This window comes from Numida meleagris, chromosome 4 (genome assembly GCF_002078875.1).
Source record: "Numida meleagris isolate 19003 breed g44 Domestic line chromosome 4, NumMel1.0, whole genome shotgun sequence".
Taxonomy (NCBI): domain Eukaryota; kingdom Metazoa; phylum Chordata; class Aves; order Galliformes; family Numididae; genus Numida; species Numida meleagris.
Window position 1 is genome coordinate 92,678,795 of NC_034412.1, and position 24,145 is coordinate 92,702,939.

The window sequence follows — 24,145 nt, forward strand, 5'->3', positions numbered from 1 at the left end:
CTAATTAATTGAATAAGTGCTTTAATCCCTGGCCTGAGGGCTTCCCATAGAGCATTAGCTGTATTAAGAAGGAAATGGAGTGTAATCCCTTTAATATAAGCACAGGAGAACATGAGAGTTTCGCATTTCTAGAAATGATTTCTTTCCTTGTTTATCTTCCTTATCCTGATATTCATTTGCATAAAATACAGCAGGGATGAAGGGCTTCTCCTCCTGCCTGGCTCCAGTGCTGAGGTGCCAGCAGCACGTGGCTCTGGCATTGGCATCCTTGGGCTCTGGTTATGCACCAGTGCATAACGGGGTGAAAAGAGAAACAGCTCTGGAATTCAGCTCATTCCAAGGGTGCCTGTGAACCTGGCTCCGTGACCAGCTTTCCTCTGTATCCACTGTGGTACAAGCACAGAACTAAACGGAATTTTCTGTCCCAGTGCAGGGAATCAGAAGCTCTTCAGAAATAAGTTCCCATAAACCAGGGCCCTCTCCACATCCTGCAGAAGAAACTGTCAGCCCAGGAGTTTTGCTCTCATTGCTTTTCAGTAAAGTCAGACCAGGATCCTGGAGCCGAGATGTCGTATTTCTGACTCATGCATCATCACTGGCATTTACCACTATCTGCATTAACTGTAGTGCAGGAGAATCTCCTTTCTGATCTGATATCCAGGCTCATATGTGGCTACAGAAATTGGACTCTTGGATGAGATTCAGCTGACCAAACCTATGCTTTCCGAGAAAGCAGTTCATTTCTTCCCAAAATACGTGTCTCCACTGGTCACATGAATCAAGCTAAATGAGCCAGGAGGTCAGGAAGGCTCAGCTCAGAGGGAGACGTCCTCTTTGTAGACATCTAAAATTAATTGAAATTAGTCTTGGATGAGATGGATCCAAAGGTAGTTAATGCTTGATGTTTTTGGAAGAGTAATTACTGCTTCGTGGGTGTGGGACAGAAGACTGCATCCCCTGCTTTGTTATCCCCCAAGAACCCCTCATCCCACACATCATGGGGTGAGGTCCCTCCGACCAAGGCCTCCAGGGTCCTAGAATGCAGGTGTCTCACAAAGGGCAGGGTTCCCTTGTCCATGGAAACCCTGCCGCCACAAAACATATCCCATCGTGCACGTACCAAGGCACCTCTCCTATCTTGGAAGGGACACCTAGGTTCACCTCTCTGCTGTAGGCTGCTGGTGGTGAGGTGCTGTCATCTCATCTCTGCCTGGTCCCACCAAGCTGCATCTCCTGAGCTGCCTGGCTCCATGGGTGCTCATTGCTGGATGTGTACACTTTGCGTCGCTGAGATTGGATGATGTCAATCATGCTCTAACCACCAGTTTAAGGTATGCAGGGGTCCTACAATCTGAATCTCCTTCCTCCTTCCAGGACCCACACCAAGTCTCTAGATCCCTTGCCCTTTTGGGCTATGTGGAGGAGAAGATCTGATTGACGGAATTACTTCTTCTGGTCCAGGTTCCTGGTTCACCATGGAGGATGCAATGAGGAAACCAGTGCATTCGAAGGTGAAATACAAAAGGGGTTCCCTCCCTCCCTGGGGTTTGAGTAATGGATTTGCAGTCTGCCAGGTTGGGAAGATAAGAGGAGCTGGTGACAAGAGGCTTCTGGGTCCTAGCCAAAGGCAGCCACTCGTCTGGGAAGCCCGGAGGGAGGAACGAGTGAAATGTTGGAATAGAGTAATGAGGATATAAAATATATTCTTGCACATAATGAATGGCACTGCTGGCAAGGCACAAGGAACCTTCTGTAAGATGCTGTCTATGTACTGGCGCAGTTATTGCTTCCTTTTATCTCAGTAGGTGCTTTAAGTATTTCAACTTTGTCCAAAGCACCGAGTTGAGCCTGAAGGCTCATCTCACCCACTTTCCTGTCTCCAGCAGTGGGCTGTGGTGGATGCCAAGGGGGGAGCACGGGAAACAGGATGAGCACATAGTGCTTCCTCCCTAAAATCCTCTGCAGATCCCCTGCAGTTTGCACTGCATTTATTTTTGGTCTCTGGGCTGATGTGACTGCCTCAATAGCTCTTGGTGGAATTTTCCTCCATATTTTCTCCAGTTGCTTTGCAGAATTTATATTGACATTAGCCAGTGCTTGACTTTATATACGTAAGGAGAACACAAGAAATGTTACTGAAATACGAGACGGAAGCACATGCTTGCTTAACCTGAGTGACACTGGACCTCAGCAGCTGATGAAAGTATTTTAGCAGCTTTATATCTGTGCCCTGAGCATCTGAGCAAGGAGGCTTGAGAAAGGCAGGAGGAAAGTGATCACTATGGTGGTCTCCCTGGGACTAGAAGAACCCAAAAGGTCATTGCCAAAAGATCTTGGACCTCCCTGGTCACCCTTGTTGAGGCGTAACCAAGCGAGGGGCTGCCCCTGTTGGACTGATCCCAGGGGACAGAGATTGCATCTGGAAGAGCAGTTTGTCCTCCTCTAAGCATAAGGAGGCAGGGGAGGTTCAGGTTGGATATCAGGAAAAATTTCTTCTCTGGAAGAGTGGTGATGCACTGGCACAGGCTGGCCAGGGAGGCAGTGAAGTCATTTTCCCTGGAGGTGCTCAAGAACCATGGAGATGTGGCACTGAGGGACATGGTTAGGGGGCATGGTGGGGGGAGGGTTGGTGGTTGGACTAGATGATCTTGGAGGTCTTTTCCAACCTTAACGATTCTATGATTCTATGATTCTATGATTCTGTGTTTCTGTCACCATCTTTAGAGGGTGACAGAAGGTGACCAAGCCCTAGCAGCTCCTTGTGTTTGCTTCCTCTCCTTCCAGCCACCCGTGTCACTGGGTATGTACAGGAGCATGCACAAGAAGGACTACACGTGGCAGGAAGAGATCAAACCACCCACTGAGGAGGACATTCAGGTACCATGGGCTTCTCCTGACTTTGCTCAATGTCCTTTGGTGCCAGCTCCCTGCTCTTGGCTATGGGACAGGCAGGGACTGGGTGGGCCTGGGATTGGGTGGGTGCAGAGGTGTGAGTCCCTTTGGTCCGCCTTGGTCCCTACTGCCACGACCCATCAGCAGGTTCCATCATGCCCAAATGCCCAAGGCCTCTGTCCCCATCCCTTCTGCGGGAAATCCCCCTCCTGCCCTCCAGTGAAAGCATTTGGGGCGGGCCATGCTAATTACACTCATTAAGCCAGGGCATTAACGACTGCACGCTGAACCGCACCTAAGCCTTGGACTCCTATTGCTCCCTGTGGGGCTGATAGAGTGATCAGGATCAGATCCACCTCGGTGCCGCCTTTAGGAGGGGGGTTGCATTTGGGATGGAGATGTCTCTGTGCCCTGACACGGGCCTGAGAAGGTTTCTGCGGGGAAGCTTACGTTGTTTTCTTTCTAATCCCCTGGCGGTGCGAGTGACCCCCTGAGCTATTTAATCTGATTTGCCGCGCTCCGCCTGCCCGGCCCTAATTGCTTGTGGCAGCCCAGTGGGGACAGCTGGGGTTTGCACCGGGCCACTGCCGAGAAGTGGCGGGGGGCATGTTCGCTTGCTAGAGCACTTTGGGCTCATTCGCTCACAGGAGAGGGGGAAAAAAAAAAAACATTCAGGCTGGGGAGGGAGAGTGGGCAACAACAGAGAAATCATTGTGTGAAGGTGCCCGCTGGGGCTGTCTGTGCACGAGGGTGGTGGTGGCTCTCATTCTGCACGTAAGGCCCCGGCCGCACTGCTGTCCTCAGCCCTCTCCTCTCCTCCCTCTTCCCTGGCTGCCAGCTCCCCTCCTCCTGCCCCTGGGAGCGCTCCTGCTGCCAGCAGCCTTCATTAGTGGGGCTCTGAAGGGCTGGCGAGTGCTTCCCGGAATGCCCAAGCCTCAGGTGGCCTCCAGGATGGCAGAGTTAACCCCTGCCTGCTGCGGCTTGGGGAGAAGCGGTTGTGGTGCCCAGTCCATGCACCTCAACTTCTTTTCTTTATTATTTATTATTACTGTTTTTCTTGACAACTTTGGAAGGCTGTATGCATTCTGTGGAGGTCCTGATGGAGTTGAAGGGAGGAAGCAACTGAGATGTGACTGCTTTCAGTGGGTTGTATCTCCTATTGACTCTTCATTGCCCCTCTACTAACTTGCAAGGAAAGCTGTCCCATTGGGTCATGCACCGATGAGGTCCTTGGGAAGCCCAGGTTTTGCTCTTGGACCTGCTCATTTGCTTTTATTTAGGTGGATAAAAGCACTTTGGAGTTTCTCTGTGTGAAATCCTGCTGGTGGTGTCCTGCTGGAAGCTGAAGACATCCTTGGGTTAAGACAGAAAGCACCATCTGCTCTGTCATCCCCATCATGGGTCTCCAGAGGCTCTTGTCCCTCTGGAGATGTCTCATGAGGAGCTCTTGCCATCCTTGTGGGAGGAAACCGCCAGTTACAGGTGGTCCCCATAGCTCAGCAGCTTCCTCCCACCCTGCTCTATGTGTGGTGAAGGAGAAGTCACCTTGGGCTGGGTGGTGGCAAGGAGAACCCTGGGGATTTATGAGGCCAAGGGACAAAGAGAAACTTGTGGAGATCCAAAGCAAGAGGTCATAGATAGCTGATGGACAAAGCACGGCCTGGCAGAGCAGGAGTGTCTTTGGCTGAGCCTTTAGCAAGGAACAGCTGGCTCCGCACAGAGCTGCAGCATGTAGCTGGAAAGATGCTGAAGCTGGCAGATTCCCTGAGCAGCCGTGCCAGCTGTCACGTCAGCATTACCCTGCCATGAATCCTTGTATGGATCTGTCCCTTCTGCTGGAATGATCAGCAGTTCTTGGAGCCTTCCTTCTCCACTTTATGGGTTGTGTTCTCATTGCTAATGGTTGAGGTGCTGGCACCCTGCAGTCAGGTCATTGCCTCATTCATCCTGCTCTGCCCATTGCCTAGGGACATGCGTATCTGCCATGGGAGGACATGGAAATGGAAGGAAAGTGGGTGACCAGCCAGAGAACCCCAATGTGGAACCAGTAGTGGACTGAGGCCACAACCAGAGAGATCTGGGCTTGCTGCTGTCCTGTTGCAGGTGGTCTCAGTGCCCAGCAAGCCATAAAAAGACAGAAAGAAGGGGGACATGAAGACAATCAAAGGGCTGAAGCACCTCTCCTGTGAAGAATGGTTGAGAGAGTTGGGCCTGCTCAGCCTGGAGAAGGCTCCAGGGGGACCTCATTGTGGCCTTCTCGTACTTGCCAGGAGCTTATAAGCAGAAGGGGAGCAACTTTTTATGTGGTCTAGTAGTGACAGGACAAGGGGGAATGGCTTAAACAAAAAGAGGGGAAATTTAGGTTAGATGTTAGGAAGGAATTCTTTTACCCAGAAGGTGGTGAGGCGCTGGCACTGGCTGCCCAGAGAAGTTGTCTCTGGAGGCATTCAGTGCCAGGTTGGATGGGGCCCTGGGAGCCTGATCTGGAGGGTGGCAACCAGCCTACGGCAGGGGGGTTGGAAGCAGATGATCTTTAAGGTCCCTTCCAACCTAAGCCATTCTATGATTCTTTGAAAGAGGCAGCCTTAATATTCTGTGCATTATTTAACAGCAGTCGTGTGGGTGCTTTGTGCCTGCGGTGTCCCTGTGGGCAGGTAGCACTGTTTAATGATGCTTTAGTAATTGTCCCTCTCACCACGTCTCCACTCACACGTGACTTCTTTCTGCAGAAGCTAAGAGCCAACGAGTTTGCCGTGCCTCAGGAGCCGCGGGCGATGACGTACTATGACAAAGCTGTCGGGGAAGGGAGAGAAGTCACACAAAGTGAGAAGCAAGAAGGCATCGCCCTCAGTCCCAGAGTGCTGCAGCAGGCTTATGAAGAGCAGAGAAAGCACTTCAGTTCTGACCTCCCCCTTGCAGAAAGCCATGCACCAAGGTGCTACTCCACCCCTGAACTGACAGCAAGCCAGGCAGAGAGACTGGAGAGGCCATGGACTCTCAGTGGGCTGGAAAAGGATCTGTCTTCTTCCCAGCACCTTCAGGCTGCTGCTGGTGGCCCGAGTGCAGCAGGTAATCCTGCTCAGCTGGCAGCGGCCAGATCCAGCACCTGAGAGCTGTCTGCTGGGCTGTGCTACCCCAGGTCCCCCTGCCTTGGCCTGCTGGGCACCAGCAGGCTGCAGGTTGGGTTAGCAGGGTACCAAGCTCATGGCCTGCTTGTGTGGATTAAATGCTGATGGAAGTCTGTGCTAGGACATCAGGAAAACAAAATCGGTGATCACCATCTGTGCTCAATCTTTGCAAAGCACTGGAGATATTCCTCTGAGTTCCAAGGTGGAAGGGAGCAGGGCAGCACTGCTCAGCCACGCTCCAGCACCAAGCAGGAGGATATGGGCAGGGATGTCCTCTCTGAATTCCCATCTTCCACCATAGGATGACTGTCTGGAGCTCTCAGCTCTTCTCATGGTCAAGGGGGAGAAAAGCCACGGATAATTCTTGTAGCCTAAATGCTGCCTTGAAGATCCTAGAATCATAGAATTTTTCGAGTTGGGAGGGACCCTTAAAGGTCACCTGGTCTAAATCCCCTGTGATGAACAGGGACACCTACAGCTCCATCAGGTGCTCAGAGCCCTGTCCAGCCTGACCTTGAATATCTCCAGGGACAGAGCATGAAATAGAGTGAACCCTGGCAGGACTTCTCTCTCTCCATGCACTAGAAAGAGAGCTGGGATAAGTAGATCAGATGGACATGTCTCCATTCGGACAGATGACCATTTGAAGACGTCTCTTAACATCTGGAGGCTTCAACCATCTCCTTGCTGAGCCCATCTTACGTTGTATTGTACACAATACAGGAAAGTGTTGTACACCAATACAGGAATAGGAAAGTTGTGCTAGTGACACAACTGCTGTGGGCTTTTTCCTTCTTGCTCTGCCCCTCTGTAGTCCAGCAGTGCTGTATTTCTTGCAGAGTCTTTCATACACTGACCTGCAATGTGTCTCAGCTCCTCTTAGTGCTCCGGAGCACCATGGAGACAGCATGGCTCCTTCCACTCGCTTCACATCACCATAAATCTTTCCCCCACTGGCTTTGTGAACCAAATCAATTCCAAATTGATGCAACTCAGCAAAGCTCTGCTGAAGGGAATGAGTCTTCCCTTGATTTATACCAGCTGAGGCTCCAAGCTGCTGTTGTTTGCTTGCTCCTTCCCGAGGGCAGGATTTGGGTAATTGATAGGTCTTCCCATCTAATGTACTGTCTTCTCCCATCTCTCAGGGATGTTGCTGTATAGGCAAAAGCTGGATCCAACCTTTGGTACCTACCAGCACTTCATGCTGGAGACAGGCCAGGCCCTGCAACACGAGGCTCAGCAGAACAAGAACATGGCCCTGCGCTCCTCGGTTTTGGTGGAAGGTCAGTGGGTGGAGGCTGTGGCAGGGGACTCGTGGCCTTCAGCCTGGCTTTGGGCTTCTTGAATTTAATGCAGGAAGAGACTGAGGAAGGTAAGTGGGAAATGCACACAGGATCCCCACAGCCATCCACCAGTTGGTGGGGAGAATTAAGGCAGGGAAAATAATTTTCTTCCAGGAAAGGCTGGAGCATTGTAAATAACATCTCTACCATCCCCATTTCCATATGGGCTGCTCCAGGTGGTGCAGCTGGAGTTGGTGGCTCTGTGTGCATTCTCACTGCTTTGCTGTGAGTGCTGGCAGCATGTTTTCTGCTGGCAGGTCCATTTGGTCAGAGGGACACACACGCAGGGGAGAACATAACACCTCTTCAACCCAGTTCCTCTGGGGATTTTTGGGGACGAAAGCAGAGTAGATGTGATGATTTTCACTTGGGGGCTGCCCTCCCTGCATGCATCCCCTCTGGCATGGGGCTGAGCTGCTGTCTCATTATCCAGATTTCTGTGGTTTCTGCACTGAGAGCAGTCTTCCAGCAGCAGATCTGCAGCCTGCAGACAGGGAGCATGGTTTTACCACAGACTCACTGCAAACCGGTTACATTTGGGGTCACTCATGCATCTATTTCCATACACGCAACCAAAAGACACAAACACACGTGAGGAAACAGCCCTGCATGAATACCCGGTTCAGCCACACATCGGTGTCCATGCATCCTCTTGTGGTAACATTGCACAAGATGGGCTGTGGATTTTTTGTTTGTTTGTTTTTCCCGCAAATAAACTCTTCCTTGTTTTACTTCTGATGAAGTAAGGCAAAGACGTGTTGCTCTGGCACGATAAAAGAGGAAATTGTAGACAACAGGAGAAAATATATAGCAGCAGACCAGTCAGTGTCCTCAAGGAACAAGATACCCTTTCCAGATCTGCCTTGTGTGACTTCCATCATACTTAAAAGGCCATGGGAAATGAGAGCTAAAATAACTCCATCCCCACCAAGGAAGCACATCTTGCATTTCCCCTTGGTTAACCCTCCTTCCCCTTCGGTCATGGTAGCTCCAATGGGAGTGATAAGAGCATGAAGTGCTGATGGAGCTCAGGAGGAGGGGGAATGTTTGGACTGCAGGGGATAGGGACTCCCAGAATGTTTCATGGAATCACTTGAGTTGGAAGGGACCTTTAAAGGCCATCTGGTCCAACTCCCCTGCAATGAACAGGGACATCTACAGCTCCATCAGGTGCTCAGAGCCCGACCCACTGTGACCTCTCAATTATTTGCACTCTCCTTCACTAGACTGCTTTAACCTTGACCGGAGCTCTACCTACAGCACCGATTTCCAGCGCCAGCCTGCAGCCTACAGTGGATGCTGTACAGCAAATAAGAATGTGTCTCACGTTTTCACTGAAGATCAGCACTTCCACCAGTAAGGGAAAGCTGGGCTGGGGGAGTGGGTTGTGAGTGAGGTCAGGGTAAGAGTAGGAAAGGGAGGTTTTGGAGCTGGTTGGGGTTGGAATGTGTTTCCCAAGTGTATTTCTCCATGTCCATGTTATGCAATGTGTTCAGATGAATTCCCTCAGGGCCACAGCCTTCCACAAGGCTCAGCCTTTTCTTGAGAATTTTGTAGTGGGGTTGGTAATGAGCTGGGAAGCTTTTCCTGGGGCAACCATTGACACTTCCCACCAGGAAGAAGGAACTGAGGGCCCTGTGTGATGGGCACAGGAGGGCACATCCCAACATTTCGGTGCCGGGGCTTCCCCTGGGAAAGGCAGCTCTTGGATCAGACAGGGCAGGAGCTGTTTGCAAGGTGACTCATCTGCTATGAACTATGAACAAACAGGCATAAACTGCTCCTGAGCTCTCATTTCTCACCGGAAATGTAATTCCTCCCTGCTGCCTCATCCCTGCACCTCCCCCTAGCATACACATATTTCAGATATACACTGAAGTCTTGATTTTGATCTACAACCTTGGATTTAGGTGTAGGCTGCAGACAGAGCTGGTGCAATGGTTGAACTGAGTGGATGACTGGTCCCAGTGACCATACCCACTCCTCATTGGCTTCTCCATGTTCTCTGCAGGAACCGCTGGGTATCTGAGTACAAGGACAACTACAGCATTCACTTGCACAGGCTGAATTGGGCATCTCAAGGCCCCGCTGCAGAGCTCCACTCTGCCTTGAAGCCCCAAGGGCCGTCCTCCCAGAGTGAGGTTGCACCAGACACAGCCCAGTGACTGGTGCTGCATGGTAAGTAGCCGCATTACCCATGTCTGTGCTGAAAGCTGGGAGACACTGTGATGGGGAGTCAGTGGGATTTCAGGGGCTGAAGCAGTGAGATTACAGGGAGACATTCATGAGGCTTTCAGCAGGCTGAACCAGGACACCTACATTACACTGTGGTGTTCTGATTGATGTTAGGATGCGTTACCCGTGCTGTTCTGTGATAGCAGCTCCCTGCTCTCCAGGCTGAGTGATATTTTCTACCATAGACCCTGGAAGCCTGGAAACCTCTCTTCCAAACCCACCATTACCACATCCTTTTAAAGTGTTCAGCAGAAACCTTTTTACACACATATTTCATTAAGAAATCTGAGCTTTTATCATTGTCAGAAATAAAAAGGGGTTTTTTTGGACAGCGGAGAGCTAAAAGCACCCAGCAAATTTCAGTTCACATACTTGTTAAAAAAATACCGTGTTCTTTTGCTGTCTCAAAAGCCTTGTGCGTGATAACGAGGGCAGCCAGCACTGATTTCGCTGTGGGTTTTTTGGGTTTAGGGTGATTTCTAGGATTTGTGGAAGGAGCGAGGCTGCTGCCATCCTGAAGGTGGCATTGCAGGGCTGCAGATGCAGGGAAGGTGCTGGGAATGGCTGGTGGCCCTGATCATGCCCAGCTCTGCCTTGGGATCTTCTAAGCAGGCACTACAACTACCCTGGAATAGACAGTGTAGGGACATTCCCCCTCAGCATCTTAAACACGCTGCTTTTAATGTGACTTGTTCATATATTCAAGGATAAGCAACATATTTTGAATGGATACGCACAAAATATCAAAAGATAATAGTGATAACAAATAACCTCTTTTTCAGTGTTATCAAACATACCTAGACCAGGAGCAGATGGTGATGGCATCTATAGACAAAGTAGCACACTGGTCTCTGCCCCAAGGAACTGATCAGCAAAGGGAATCACCTCTCCTGCCTCTTTATGCTGCACAGGTGTTTCACTCCATCACCACCCCCCAATGGCAAATTTTGCCATTAACTTGCTGCAGGACACTAGGAAAGCCACCTTCTCTCGTAGGACAAGAGATAACAGCCTTAAGTTGTGCCAGGGGAGGTTTGCGTTGGATATTAGGAGAAATTTATTCTCTGAAAAAGTGGTAATGCGTTGGAACAGGCTGCCCAGGGAAGTGGTGGAGTCACCATTCCTGGAGATATCCAAGAATCATGTCAATGTGGCACTTAGGGGCATGGTTTAGTGGGTATGATGGAGATGGGTTGATGGTTGGACTTGATCTTAGTGGTCTTTTCCAATCTAAATGATTCTATGATTCTGCTTGGACATGCAATAGAAGGATACTTGGGCATGGGATGTCACTGACCCTGTCAGCATGGCACTGTGTATTCTAGGGATTCCCACTGCAACTGTGTACGATGGGTAGAATTTGGAGAGCAAAAACAATGAAACTACCTTTACCTTAAAAACAGGAAAAAATAATATCTGTCTACAGCATAAGTTCCAGAAGTTGTTTGAATTCCTTGGGGAATGGGACCGTGAGAATAGAAATGTTCTTAATGGGACAAGCACTTCTGTACAAATCCTATGATCTCACTGACAGGTTTATCTTATGAAAAAACGTCATTATCCAGACTCCCTGTGCTGCAGACAGGCTCCTTAGACATGCTGCCATTGCTCCACTGCAACAATCTGATAGGCAGACAGGGGCTGTGTTGTGATGAATTATGCACATAAGGTAATTTCAAATCATCTTCACTAGGAAAGATAATACACTGCTAATTGCTAATCAACATGGGCAACCATGGTGGAAACAAATGGCTGGACTGGATGGTACACTTGTGATGCACTTGTGATGCATCAGAGTACTAGTGAAGATGCTCAGTCAGGCAAACTGATTATGGACTTGCTACTGGGATCCTTAACTGTGTGCTTGTCCACAATGAACGGGAGACCATCAGGCACCAGTCTGCACTGGGGCACCCTGGAAAGTCTTCTGCTTCTTACTGGCTCCACTAATGTGTGGCACTTTCCATCTGTGGGTTATTCCTCTTCTCCTGGCAGCTGGGGAACTAGTGCAGACCAAATTGCTCAGGTGAAAAATACAGAGCCACTGCTCTGGCCACAGAGGATTCTATCATTTGTCTTCCCAGAATCACATTTGTTTTCTTTCCTACTTTAGAGAGGCCTTGCACTGGCAATAAAGTCCAAAGGAAAGAGAAAACAAAACAAAACCAACCAAACAACATCAACAACAACAAAACAGCAGAGGGAAATAAGTGGGAGATGAGTCAGACTGTGGCTGGTGGAGATCAGGAAGCATTTTCCAGGAGCACATCACCCCAGTACTGCTGTGGTTGATACTGGGAATATTATCCCAAAGCATTTGGTGCTGGCCTGTGTCTGAAACCAGGGAACACCCCTGGATGGAAGCTGGCTTGATTCCTTTCTCTGGTGGGAAACATGGAGCCAGCAGAGGACTGATCCTGTTCAAATCCAAGCGATGACCTCCATAGAGCGATCAGAAACACGTACCTTCTTAGGGCGCTCAGCTGATTCCATCACAGAATGCACAACCCAGTGAATGCAGTTTGGAGGTTTTCTCCCCAGCGCATGCATAACTTCAGGGAAAATAAGTTCTCAGTGGGGCCGAAGCGAAGGGTGTTGTGTGAGTACCTTGGTGCCACCTCCTGGGTGGAAGAGGAAATTCTCCCTTTCGGGGTGAATGTGTGTCTGGACACGCACTTGGTCCTGGCTGTGCAGGCTGTCATCCCATAATGGGGTGCATGAGTGTGGCATTCGGGTACCACACTGTGCCCCATCCACTTTGTTGCTCAATGCTTTTCTTCCTCAAGATTCACGATGAGGATGTCTGCTCCAGGAAAAGGATGTTCCATCCTCTGTCATCACCACAGAGTAGCGCTTCCCTCCTTTAATTTTGTCTTTTGTGTTTCCAAGCATGGAAGAACAAACTGAATTCTGAACTTAGTCCATGCATCCTTTTCAGGAGAGTTCATTAAAAGTGATTGGGCTTTTGTGCAGTGATGACTATTAGAAGTGAATTGTACATGGCAGAGCCACAGCAGTGTTTGAGATCAGCTTGCTATGGTGCATAATGTGTAAAAGAGAAGAGCCAGGTCTCCCCTCAGCTTAGCCACCAGCCCAGCAGAAATTATGAGCAAAGGCCAAGAGCCCAACTTGGCAAGCAACGTATTTCAGCAAAATTATTGTCACCCGGGGGTGTCAATTTATCAGAGTTTGGGAGTAGTATATTTTTAATGTAACTTTCTCGAGCCAGCAATGGAGCTCAAAAGAGATGGAGGGAAAGGACAAGAAGAGAAAAAAGCTTGTTGCAAAGCAACTGATGGCTTGGTAGTTGGGAATCAAGCAACTGTCAGCCACTCCTCCCAGTTCTCATCATATGGCCTTTGGAAGACACAAGCACTGCCCTCCTCCAGGGAACAATGGTGCCACCCAGCCATGCCTTCCTCCTCAGGAGGAGCCGATCTTATAGCAAACCAAGCCTATAAGCATCATCTCTTTTCTTTTATTTTTTAACAGAGTCAAATTGAAACATGCTATCATACTTGCTGACTCAGTTTTCATCCTTCCACATCCAGCTGGGAACAGTCAGATGTTATGTGGTACTCAGTGGTAGAATGGGATGCCAAAACAATAGGGAAAAGAAATAGATTTTATTTCTCTATAGGATATTCCAGCAGATGAGATGTGGCTCGTGGCCAAGTTGCTAATAATAAGCCAATTAATTTAGTAGGTTTGCAGAGCAAATGGTCGCATCAGAAAGCTTCTGATCTAATCAACACTTGAGTCTCCCAGCCTGGCTATGCTAAATGTTAGCACTGTCAATCTCAGTTCACAGTATGAGATGGCCCTGCATTTACCCAAGGAATGTGAAAGATGGCTGGTCCAGAGAGTGGTGGTGAATGGAATTAAATCCAGCTGTTTACTGGTCTCAGGTGGTGCTCCTCAGGGGCCAGTGTCAAGACCAGTCCTGTTGAATATCTTTAGTGATGATCTGGATGAGGGGACTGAGTGCACCCTCAGTAAGTTTGCAGGTGACACCAAACTGGGAGGAAGTGTTGATCTGCTTGAGGGTAGGTCCAACCAAAGGATCTGGATAGACTGGATTGATGGACTGAGGCCAACTGTGTGAAGCTCAACAAACACCAAGTGCTGGGTCCTGAAAACAAAAACAAAAACAAAACAAAAAAAGAACTGGTGAAACAAAGGAAAAACAGATGAGCAGCAGCTGATGGGCCTAGGGAATGTGATGAGCTATTGGTCCACTGCAGGGGACCTGTGCACAGAAACCTGGGCATCTTATAAAAGTCAAAACCATGAAGTTGGGGGAAGAGGAGGACCCCAGCAAGGAAGGCCCTTGTGGTGTCAGTGGAGCAGTGAGCATGCTGCCAGCCAACAGCCCTGGTGTTTCAAGGACCTTAAGATATGCAGGAGGGTGATTGAGGGCTCTGTAGAGTGGAACCTGTGCCTGAGCCAGATGCTGGCGATGAAACTCTTTGTTCTATCAGCGTTTTTGTGCCTGCTCAGTGCTGCCTTGAAATCTGGCCAGTGAACGTGTGAGGGATGATAGGTATTTAGCACTTGCGTCACTTGCATCAGTTTTCTGATTGTTTAAAAGGAAGTAAGTGGTTTGTATTCCAAATGGAGCAGTGCAGCCAGTGTGAGAAATACCAGCTATTAGCTCTGGTGCTTTGGCTTTAAATACAATTCTTCAAGCCAGCCATGGGTATGGTGCTTGTTTGCAGGAAAAACATCAAAGTAACATTTCTGCTACAGTTGAGAGCAGTTTGGGAATGGTCTTTGAACTGGAATCAGGCCTTCTTCTTTCCTTGACCCATTTCTAGCTTTCTAGGGAGAGGTCAGGAAAGCAGAAGGACTTAAGAAAAGACAATATTTAGTATTTTGGAATATTATTATGGGCTCATTCCATTTGTTTTTGACTTAATCTAAACACTCATCTATTTCAGAGCAGAGTCAGTTGTCCCTACAGTCAACATATTTCCAACAATGACAGGACAAGGTGACATCCATCTGCATTTTTCAATGGCTTTGTGGCCAAAAAAGAGTGTGGTTTTGTTTTGTTTTGTTCCGTGAACAAATATTGCTTTGAAGTAATTGCTCTTTCCCCCAGTTTCATCCCCAGGAGGGAGAGGGAAAGTGCCTGAATGTGAGCTCCAACTTCCTGGGGACAGGGCAGAAACCAGAGGCTGGAGATGACAGTCACCCCCCAAGCCACTTCAGTCTGCAGTGCAGATGCCGTCCTACATTGCGGAGACCGTTCTTCTGGGACAACCGCTGCCTGACTCACCTCCTCATAAAGCTGCTCCCAGATTTGCATTTTCCAGTTACTGCACATCCTAATATATATATAGACGTTTTACTGTTCAAACACTGTTGTGTTTTCTTTTTTTTTTTTTTCCCCTTGGAGATAGGAGGGACCCATTCCTTTCTTCCTTTCTCAGTCAAAAATCTCACTGCTATGAATAATTAAGAGCCTGATTAGAGGGTGATAGTGAAGAAAAACTTGTGTGTGTGTTACCACACTGAAACAAATCTTGGAGAAAAGGGAATCCTGAAGGCACATCTATGCTGCTACATCAAAAGGCCAGGCACTCAGCCGAATCACCAAACCAGCACGGTGCACCTTAACTCCAAGGCTCCCCAAGACAAGCTGCTATAGAGGACTAGCCCTGATTAGTATGGGTGAAAGCCAGCTCAGGATGCTCAGCTTCATGGCTAGGGTTTGGTCTTGACCATTTTTTGTCTAATGTGTGTGTATTCTTGTGTATGGATGAATATTTCTATGCTTGTGTGTTTCAGCCCAATGATAGGCACAATACTATATTTGCAGGAAAAATAGTATCCAGATGTCCAGCATTGCTAGAGATCTCACAGGGAGGGAGAAGGGCTACTTTGGCTTATTTCAGGAATCCCAGGAGCATCTTCAGGACAAGCAAGTATACTATATCCAAGTTTAAACCCTTCATGCATCCCTGCTGAGAGCCGTGGCTCATCTTCCTCCAAGTATTTCCAAGCTATAGTAAGAGCCTTGGCCATTGCTTGTAGGGCTGAGGATGGGTTGTGTTATATACCGCACTGATGTATGTTATGGGCAGGCTGCTGATGCTGAGGAGGAGTGGGTGTCCCTCTGTGGAGTCTCACAAAAATGACTCCATATCTCCTGGTGTGCAGATATATTGTTTTTTGTGAACTGAGTGCCTACACTAGCCCTGCAGACTGCAGCACATTCCTCTCATGTCCAAGTGAATTAGAAGTCAGTGGCTATGACATAAAATTACAGAATGGTTTGGGTTGGAAGGCATCTTAAAGCCCGTCCAGTTCCAACTCCTTGCTGTGGGCAGGGACACCTCCCACCAGATCAGCCTGCCCAAGGCCCCATCCAACCTGGCCTTGAGCACCTCCAGAGATGGGGCACCCACATCCACTGGGCAACCTGGCCCAGTATCTAAAAAGTGAAGAATTTCTTCCTTTAATCTAATCACCTGGTTGAAAACCATTACCATTTTCCTACCACTGCACACCTTGATAAAGAAAAGAGATTAAAAAGATGGTGAAGAAAAGCCATAAAGGGATTTATGTGCACAAGTCCCAGTTATGGCTTTGAAAGTGGTATCTAGCCAGCAATGGAAGTCTGTGCACCCCTGTGGTTTGGGTAGTAAAGATCTCCAGGGAGTTGCCTGTCTAGCTAAGGAATAGGATCCTAATTCCTCTTTGGGGATGGTCTAAGCCCATCTGTAACACATACTGAGGGTATCACCTCAGTTTGGGACTGATGCACAAAACAAAAACTCAAGTCAGAGCACTAGGTTAAAACAGGCTATTTTTCACAACTCAAAGTTTGAAATGAAAAAAATACAGAGTGGCTGAGTCCTGGATTTTTTAACCCACACTTATCACGGATGGCAGTGAGGATGAACCACAGGAGGACAGTGAGCGTGGCACTTACAACCTACAAATTATTACACCTGGACAACTGTGGCTTCTTTAATCTTCTGCTCGAAGTAAATCAATACATTTGGTAGTCTGCACCAGTGGAAGCTCATAGGCTCTCCTGAGTAACTCAGGAGCATTTTTTGGGTGAGCATTGCCTCTGGTGCTAACTCCCTACCTCCCATGACCCACTTTTGCCTCTGCAATGAATTTTTGCATAGCTGTGGTAACACATTTACATTATTTTAAGCTACACTGTGAACCAATGGAGAGGGGCTGCTGGGTGGCTCTCTACCGGAGAGTTTAGAAAATCTGCCCAGACTGGTGTATTTCTTCTTTAAAAAGATGTGGGCACTAGATCTTCTGTTTATTTCTATCACACGGATTCAATCTTACAGAAAAGCAATTTCATCTGAGATTAACTCATCCTTATCACGTGTCCCCATCTTCACTTTAGAACTGGTTATTCTTCACCATAGATTATTTTTCAACCAAACTAAAAAGATTTTTGCGTTTTAATGGGATTTTTTTTTTTTCATTTAAAGCTATTAAAATGTTCTGCTCATTCCGTTTCTGGCATTAGCGATCTCCCTGCAAATGACTGTATGAAGACTCAGAAATGTTTCCCTTTCCCTGTTATCAAGTACAAAAGGCCAGAGTCCATTCCTGCAGACAGAAATGCTGTCTGCAACCTGCTATCCAGTTGGTAGGGGATTTTTTGTGCATTAAGGAGACTGAAGCATTTTTTTTTTTTGCATCAGCCTCATCCACCACCTCTTCTGGATACCAAGTATCTAAATTTCTCCTCAGTACCATCTCTCTGCCCAGAGAGGTGGTGGATGCCCCGTCCCTGGAGACACTCAAGGTCAGGCTGGATGGGATCTAAGCACCTGATGGAGCTGCAGGTGTCCCTGCTCATTGCAGGGGGTTGGACCAGATGGCCTCTAAGGGTCTCTTCCAACTCAAACCATTCTATGAAGGTCCCCTCCAACTCAAAGCATTCTATGATAAGATGTTGCCCAGAGGAGCCTCTCTAAAACACATTTTTAGCTCATCTGTTTTGGATCACTTCAGGCATTTTTAGCCAAGATCATTCTAGTTTGCCAGACCAATCTTTTTACAATATCCGATATCATTCAGATGGTGGAGGATGCTGGTGCAGATCAATTAAGCAGCACATTCTTGCTTTAACGGCTGGGCTGCAGAATTGCATGGAATTGCAAGGCTTTACAATCCACAGAAGCACAGTGCCCACAAATGAAGCACTGGCTACTTTTTAAAGGACAGACTTACTATCAGAGGAACCTGGGGAATATGACCAGTACATAAATCAACACCCTGGGGAAAAGAAGTAGAATTGCAGGGTTTCTGCTCTGAGAGAACCAGTTTTGTGAGTCATGCAGTTCACAAGTGAACGTTAGAGGAGTTCTTGGGCTTTAAGTTATTGCAGTGCAGAAGTTGCCAAACTCTACTGATTCCTCTGCCTGTTAAAAAAGATATGAAATAATTTCATATGCAAGGTTCTCCTCCTAATGCGTGTTTAATTAAAAACTTAATTGACTTGAGCTAAGTATTTTTGGACCCTGGTAAAGTAAATGAACATCTAAAGCTCCCTTGAGGCCATTATAACAAGCACCATCCAGAAATAAAGGCTTTACCGTGACACAAAGCAAAACCAAGATGTGCGGAACAGCCAAGAGGGCAGTGAGTGTGAACTGGGCAGTGGGGACCCTGCACTAGGGCAGGGTTTTATTCTGTTGTTGGAAACTATTCTGGTTTCTGCTCTCCAAGAGATCTTCTTGCCTGTATTTCTGTAATATATATATGTATATTTAATGGAGTAGCATTTTGCAAGCAGTCATCACTCTGGAAAAGAGCTTGAATTGCTCTAATTAGTGCAGCCTTTGAGGACATCTTGTGTTTTCACTGAAAAGGGAACAGCACACAGTATTCTCCATTAATGGTCTGGGTAACATGAACTTTAAAAAAGAAAGGGGAAAAAAACCCACAAAACCGATGATTAGAAATACCATCTTGATATCTCTGTTCTGAAATAATCTAGCTAAATTGCCAGGTAGGCTAACACCCAAAGATCCATTGAGAGGACCCATTCCCCAGGATGCAGCTTTGGGAATTGCATCTTTCTTTATCTGGGGGCTTGGTTTCCAGCTGAGTCTCTGCCAACCATCTCTGCTGGGGTTGCCTGCAAACCTTGGAGACCACCCAGCATAGAGCAGAACACAGGGACAGCCACAAGAGACTCAGCCCCATTGCCACATGCAGCCATTTCTATATTCAAACGTTACTTATCAAAATTGATTATAACAAATTCAGCAAATCTGCTGATATAAAGAGTGTGGATACAAATTCTTTGAATCCAACCCATATTCACCCAGCATAAATTGTATTTATCTAGCAGAAGTTACCGGCAGAATTTAGTCTTGAAAACCAAGCAGCCAAAGCACCAATTGGACTGAGAACTTTGCGCAAGCACCTAGCTATTTATCTCTAGACTGATGCTGCTGGGAATTCATCAATAAGCCAGGTCTCCAGTTAATACCTTCAACAACCATAAGCAGCGTGGCCAGGATGCAGAGAGGGGAGCAACAGATGCGTGAGTCACAGCCTAACGCAAAAGACATCTACAGAATCATAGAATCATTGAGGTTGAAAAGACCAGGAAGATCACCAAGTCCAACCCCAGCCCATCCCCACCACCCCACTGACCACGTCCCTCAGTGCCACACCTCCACAGTTCTTGAACACCCCCAGGGATGGTGACTCCACCACTTCCCTGGGCAGCCTGTGCCAATGCATCGCCACTCTTTCCAAGAACAGATTCTTCCTAACACTGAACCAGAAACAATCAGGCTTATAGTGCTGCCTCACAGGACTCCTTGGGCTCCCCTTGATCTGGACTGTGCTGTAGAAAGGCAAATTTCACAGATCCAGGAAAAAAAACAAAGCAAGAATCAGCTTGTCTAGCTGGATGCCTAGGGAACTCAGTTTTTAAATGAGGAAAGCCCTAGGGACCGGTATTTTAGTGTGGGTATGCAGATTATCCATACAGATAATCACTGAATAAAATCCAGAACGTCTGCAAAAGGCTCAGAGCTGGACCTGCTTCACTTCCAGAAGCTGCTCTGGTCACTACAGAGAAGTATCTTTCCAAGGGTGCTTCTATCTGCACCATGAGAACCACTCTTAGAGCTGGGTGCCTTCTTTGTCAGCGCTGAGCATTATGCATTTATGAGAATTTCAACTCTTGCCCTCTGCTTTCGCTGGTGAGAAGCTTTCTGTTGTGAGATTATTATTGTGAACGGAGGTCTTTGGGGATCCTTAGGACTCAGCCTGACCAGCAATCCATTTCTGAGCTTTGTTCATGAGTTCTTGGCTAGATAAAGTAATTAATGCTACAGTTTTTCATTCCCTTCTCCGCTATCTTTACATCGGCTTCTGGAAAGGATAAGGTTTTGACAAGATGGATTTTTGTTCTGTTCCTAAAAAGTCGTGTATTCCAGCACGGAGTCATTCATCTTAGCAGATGAGATGCCTAATCCTTTTTAAACCTCTTTCATGAAATAACTGATGGATTTTCCCTCTCTGCTGCTCGTTCTGAGCCCAGCAGCCGTGCATTGGGCACAGCTGGGTGCCAGCATGCACACCCTTAATATCTGACCAGCACGTGCTGGCTGGCTCCCAGGCAGCTCCATCTCTTGCCTTCCTGTGCTGACCTCATATTTACATCCCTGCCCTTCTCCTGCTATCCAGATTTTATGACCTAGAAAGATTCACACATTGAATAATAAAACAAATCCTTGGAGTCTAACATCTAATTTCCACCACATGCTCCTTCCATCTCCCCAAGGCTCACTTACTTCTGGAGCAAAACACCACAGCCAGAGTTTGATTTCTCATCAAAGCGAAGCAGCGTGTTTCTCATTCTGCTAGTTTAAACGCATCCTCATTTTGCCAAATGCTTTATGGGTACTCAGATCAGGTGTGTATTCTCAGCACATCCATGGGCAATTATCCCACACAAATCCTGCGCTGCTCTGTTCAGTTTTCCACCCATAGAGCTGCAAGGCATTTAATGGCATTAGTTAAGCTGAAGACAAGTGATGCTGATTTTTATATAAGAAAGCTCTATGGACTTAGCATCACAGTTACTGAAGTTGGTAAATGTGTTTTTTTTTTTTTTCTATATTGGCACGGAAATTCAGCTATACAGCTCTAAAATATTTTGTAATTGAGATTTTATTAAGAGGTACCGGAGGAGAAAGATCATGTTCTTAAGGAAATAAGGTTATTCGCTTCAACAAAGGAAGAGAAGAAAAAAGTGTAGATCAGGCTTTAAGATCTGCAAACATTTTGAGATCCTCAGGTGAAAATGCATCCTAAAATGTGAAATACCACCAGACAACTTCTAGTTCTTCAGCTACGAATCACGTCAGTAAACAGTCCCAGGTCTCTCCTGGATTTGGGAATGCCTTGGAAAAAAGAAAAGATGATTAATTTGCTGTTGCTTTGCTCTTCACTATGATGTAGTCTACGTTACATTTGTACTTGACATCTCATCCACTTGATCTGGGTAGGCAGTGATAAGATTTGAAAGCAGATATTCAATTACAGCTAAAAATAAACCGCAGTTACATTTGCTGAATGATAAAAATGTAATGCAGCTGTTTGCAAAGGAGAATGTGATATATCATCATAGCATGGGAAGGTCTGAGATTTAACAGTCCGGTCCCAAAAAAGCTTCTTGTTCAATTCTTTTGCTTTCCACACTTTTCCTGTCTACCCGGGTGCTTTTTAACTTAATTAGTGACTTCCTACCCTGAATCTTCCCTAAAGGTGAGGCACCTCCACTCCGTTGTCACCAAGAGGTGAAGTCTTTGCTGAGGAGCCAGCAAACAACTGTGGCTCCAACAACACCAGAATCATTATGAGTGTGAATGGGGCTGGGTGCTGGGCTCTGCTGATCAAAATTAAGCAGCAAGAGGATGCATTTTCAGTTAGGGCTGTAGAACATGATGTGATGTTTCTTGGAGCAGTCTAGTGCTGGCATAAGAGTTATCAGCAAATCCGTGCCATTATGGAAAAACTGTGCTTTGGAAATACTCTGCCCACCTTGCTACGGAATGATGTACTTCAAAGTCTTCTAGGGCTTTCAGAGGTATCTGTGATTTTTTGGGGTAAAGCTTGCCTTTAGGAGACCCATTGGATCTGATGCTCTGAGCTTGAGAGTTGAACTTTTGGCTCCATCTTCTGCTCAGCCCAACGTGCTTCTCCTTGGCACTGGGCTGCCCATGCACATGTAGTCCCAGGATAGACAAGAAGCTGTGCTCCCTAGCAAGTCCCTGATCTTCCTGGCGAGGGCACTGGGGTCTCACTGTAAGGACACTGGAAGCTCTCCTCCTCACCAGCTCATGCAGAGCAGGGTTTCCAGGCATCAGCCTCACTCCTACAAGGAGATGCCCATGAAGATGTAATCCAGAGAGCTCCACTTTTTATTTTATAGTGGGAGGCCAAACCTATTGTTTCACAGTCCTTTATACAGATGTAAAGCTAAATGCAGCTTCCTGGGCTAGAATGGTTGTGTTCATGCCATTGTTGCTCTTCGGTGTTGCTAATGTGGATGTCTCCTCTTCCACTTGGACAATGCTCTGTTTCCTCATGTTTAATGGCTTGCAGAACACCTCGCTATGGGAGTGCCATTGAAGGCATTGGTTTGTCTTTGAGTGGTTTCCCTTCTGCAATGTCTGTAGCACACAATAATCCCAGGTGTCCAGAGGAACCTTCCCCCTGTCTCCTCCCAATGACTCAGACTAATTCTTGTCAGCCTGCAATCAAACCAAGCAGCCTTGTGAGACATGAATGTGTTTCGTGGTTGTAGTTAGCTTGCCAGCATCAATGACATTTGGAAAGACAGTGGTGAGTCATACATGACAAATGGTTACTGCCTTCTGGTTTTTTATGTATGTATATAATTAGATCTTTTCAGCACAAGAGACAGCAGCCCTTGTCCAGCTTGTCAGGAAAATAATAGAAAGGGAAAAGAGAATCTTCTTTGGCAACTTATTTCAGCCTGAGAAGTGGTTTTCACGATAAGTGTCAGAGATGATTTCTTTTTTTCCCTGGAGATTTATAACACAATTTCACTACTGTTGCCAGCAATACACAGTAGAGCCACAAAACAGAACTGTTGGAAGTAAGTAAAAATTTGCAGCTATTTAACTAGGTTCCAGACTGTGGCACTCTGTGGGATAAGCTGCCTTTTTCCTCTGGTGGTTTTGTGCTGTCCTCCCCCTCAGAACACCACGTATCATTCTGGCACTGGTGCTCTTTCCTTCCAAGGCCAAGCTAAGCATTTGCAACGCCCCTCCCTCACATTAGACACTAAGAGTTATCACACAGAACCCAGAGCTTCTTGTTTCAGACCTTCGAGCTGATTCATTGAGCAGTTTTTGGCAACGGAGGCTGACAAAAATGTCCACTCATTTCTGATGACTCAGTTGGAGAGCTGTGGTACCTCTTGGGCTTGAATTTCTTGAATGGCTTCGAGAGCCCAAAGCGCACACTGAGTTACACAACGCTGCTGCAAACCCAGCCTTGGTATCCCAGTCTGGGCACTGAGGATGAGAAAGCACTCCGGGGAACGTCGGTCTTACTCATTGGGTCTTGGTTTATGGCTCATTAACATACAGGGAAAATACCAACGCTCCTTCTGGACAATAGGCTTCTGTTTGCACAACACGGTGATCCACAGGGGAAAGTGTGGTGGTGTATGCAGGGAAAGTAGGGCGCCCACGTTAAAAACCTGACCATCTGATACCTAGGACGTGCCCTTTTACAGGCAGAAACATTTTCCTTGGAAGTACCACCAAATTTCTGGAGAACACGAACACGAAGCGTCTGCCCAGCAGCTGCACAGATAAACAAGCCACTTCAGAGAGGTGAGCAAGCTGTTTCATTAGTGTATACAGCAGATGCAAGGATGCTTCACGGCAAGCTAACCAAAGCTCCCAGAAAGCCTCCTGACACCTAACAGCTCTTCCTACTGTAAAAATCGTGATTGCTTTCACGTAAACTCAGGGATATTTTCCTGCCAGCCTTAGCCACCTCTGTTTGAGTTACAGGATATCTCAGGCATAACGATTTCTGCTGGATTATCAGTCAATGTGCAAGGACTGTGTTCTGACAGCACTAGATCTTTCTCTAGGGGATAAATGGCCCAAGGTCTCCTCAAGGTGTCAAATGAAGATTCAGATGGAGCTGCATGCTGCCATACAGAGAAATGCCCATGCGTGGTTGGGCTGAAATGAAGCAGCACCAAACAATTCAAACACATAAGTAGAAAAAGTGTTCAGGAGCTGTCACCACTGTAAGTAATGAGCAGCACAATGCCTTTAATGATTCTGAATAAGTTTTCACAGCTCAGAAGCCTCGAAGACTTCTGTAGCTCAAAGCAGAATCCATAATAGAGCAAGATTTGGATACAGAGCCTATTTATTAATTAACTTTGTTCAGCACCTACCGCCCTGCAGCTGAAGGGTTTTGAGCAGAGCTATGGGCCACCTGGAAACAATACCTTGCCTGCTTGTACCAGTGAGAAACCCAGGT

The 24,145-nt window shown here is 47.2% G+C and overlaps 1 protein-coding gene and 1 long non-coding RNA gene across 5 annotated transcripts in view; one reads left to right on the forward strand and one right to left on the reverse strand.

The window, feature by feature from the left end:
- On the forward strand, positions 1 to 14,995 carry LOC110397825. Of its 4 annotated transcripts, XM_021394689.1 has the most exons (9): positions 1 to 1,331; positions 1,462 to 1,511; positions 2,785 to 2,877; positions 5,622 to 5,715; positions 5,812 to 5,961; positions 7,166 to 7,303; positions 8,590 to 8,719; positions 9,375 to 9,541; positions 14,703 to 14,995. In XM_021394689.1, the coding sequence occupies exons 2-8, from the start codon at positions 1,476 to 1,478 to the stop codon at positions 9,526 to 9,528; spliced, it is 795 nt and encodes a 264-aa protein (XP_021250364.1). In that variant the 5' UTR covers positions 1 to 1,331; positions 1,462 to 1,475; the 3' UTR covers positions 9,529 to 9,541; positions 14,703 to 14,995. The 4 variants fall into 4 exon arrangements, with proteins under 4 accessions (XP_021250364.1, XP_021250362.1, XP_021250363.1 ...); XM_021394687.1 differs by having other exon boundaries at positions 3 to 1,331; positions 5,622 to 5,961; positions 14,715 to 14,994; XM_021394686.1 differs by having other exon boundaries at positions 6 to 1,331; positions 5,622 to 5,961; positions 14,703 to 14,990.
- LOC110397826 overlaps positions 13,057 to 24,145 on the reverse strand; it is a 13,673-nt gene continuing 2,584 nt past the window's right edge. The window contains exon 2 of the long non-coding RNA XR_002437999.1: positions 13,057 to 13,730. This is a non-coding gene — a long non-coding RNA (uncharacterized LOC110397826). The remainder of the gene's footprint in view (positions 13,731 to 24,145) is intronic.

Excerpts from the sequence above, each read along its gene's own strand:
- LOC110397825 (XM_021394687.1), top strand. The coding sequence starts at position 1,476 with ATGGAGGATGCAATGAGGAAACCAGTGCATTCGAAG. Across the intron at positions 2,878-5,621 it reads CCACTGAGGAGGACATTCAG|AAGCTAAGAGCCAACGAGTT; the intron begins GTACCATGGGCT and ends TTCTTTCTGCAG. Across the intron at positions 7,304-8,589 it reads CTCCTCGGTTTTGGTGGAAG|ACTGCTTTAACCTTGACCGG; the intron begins GTCAGTGGGTGG and ends CTCCTTCACTAG.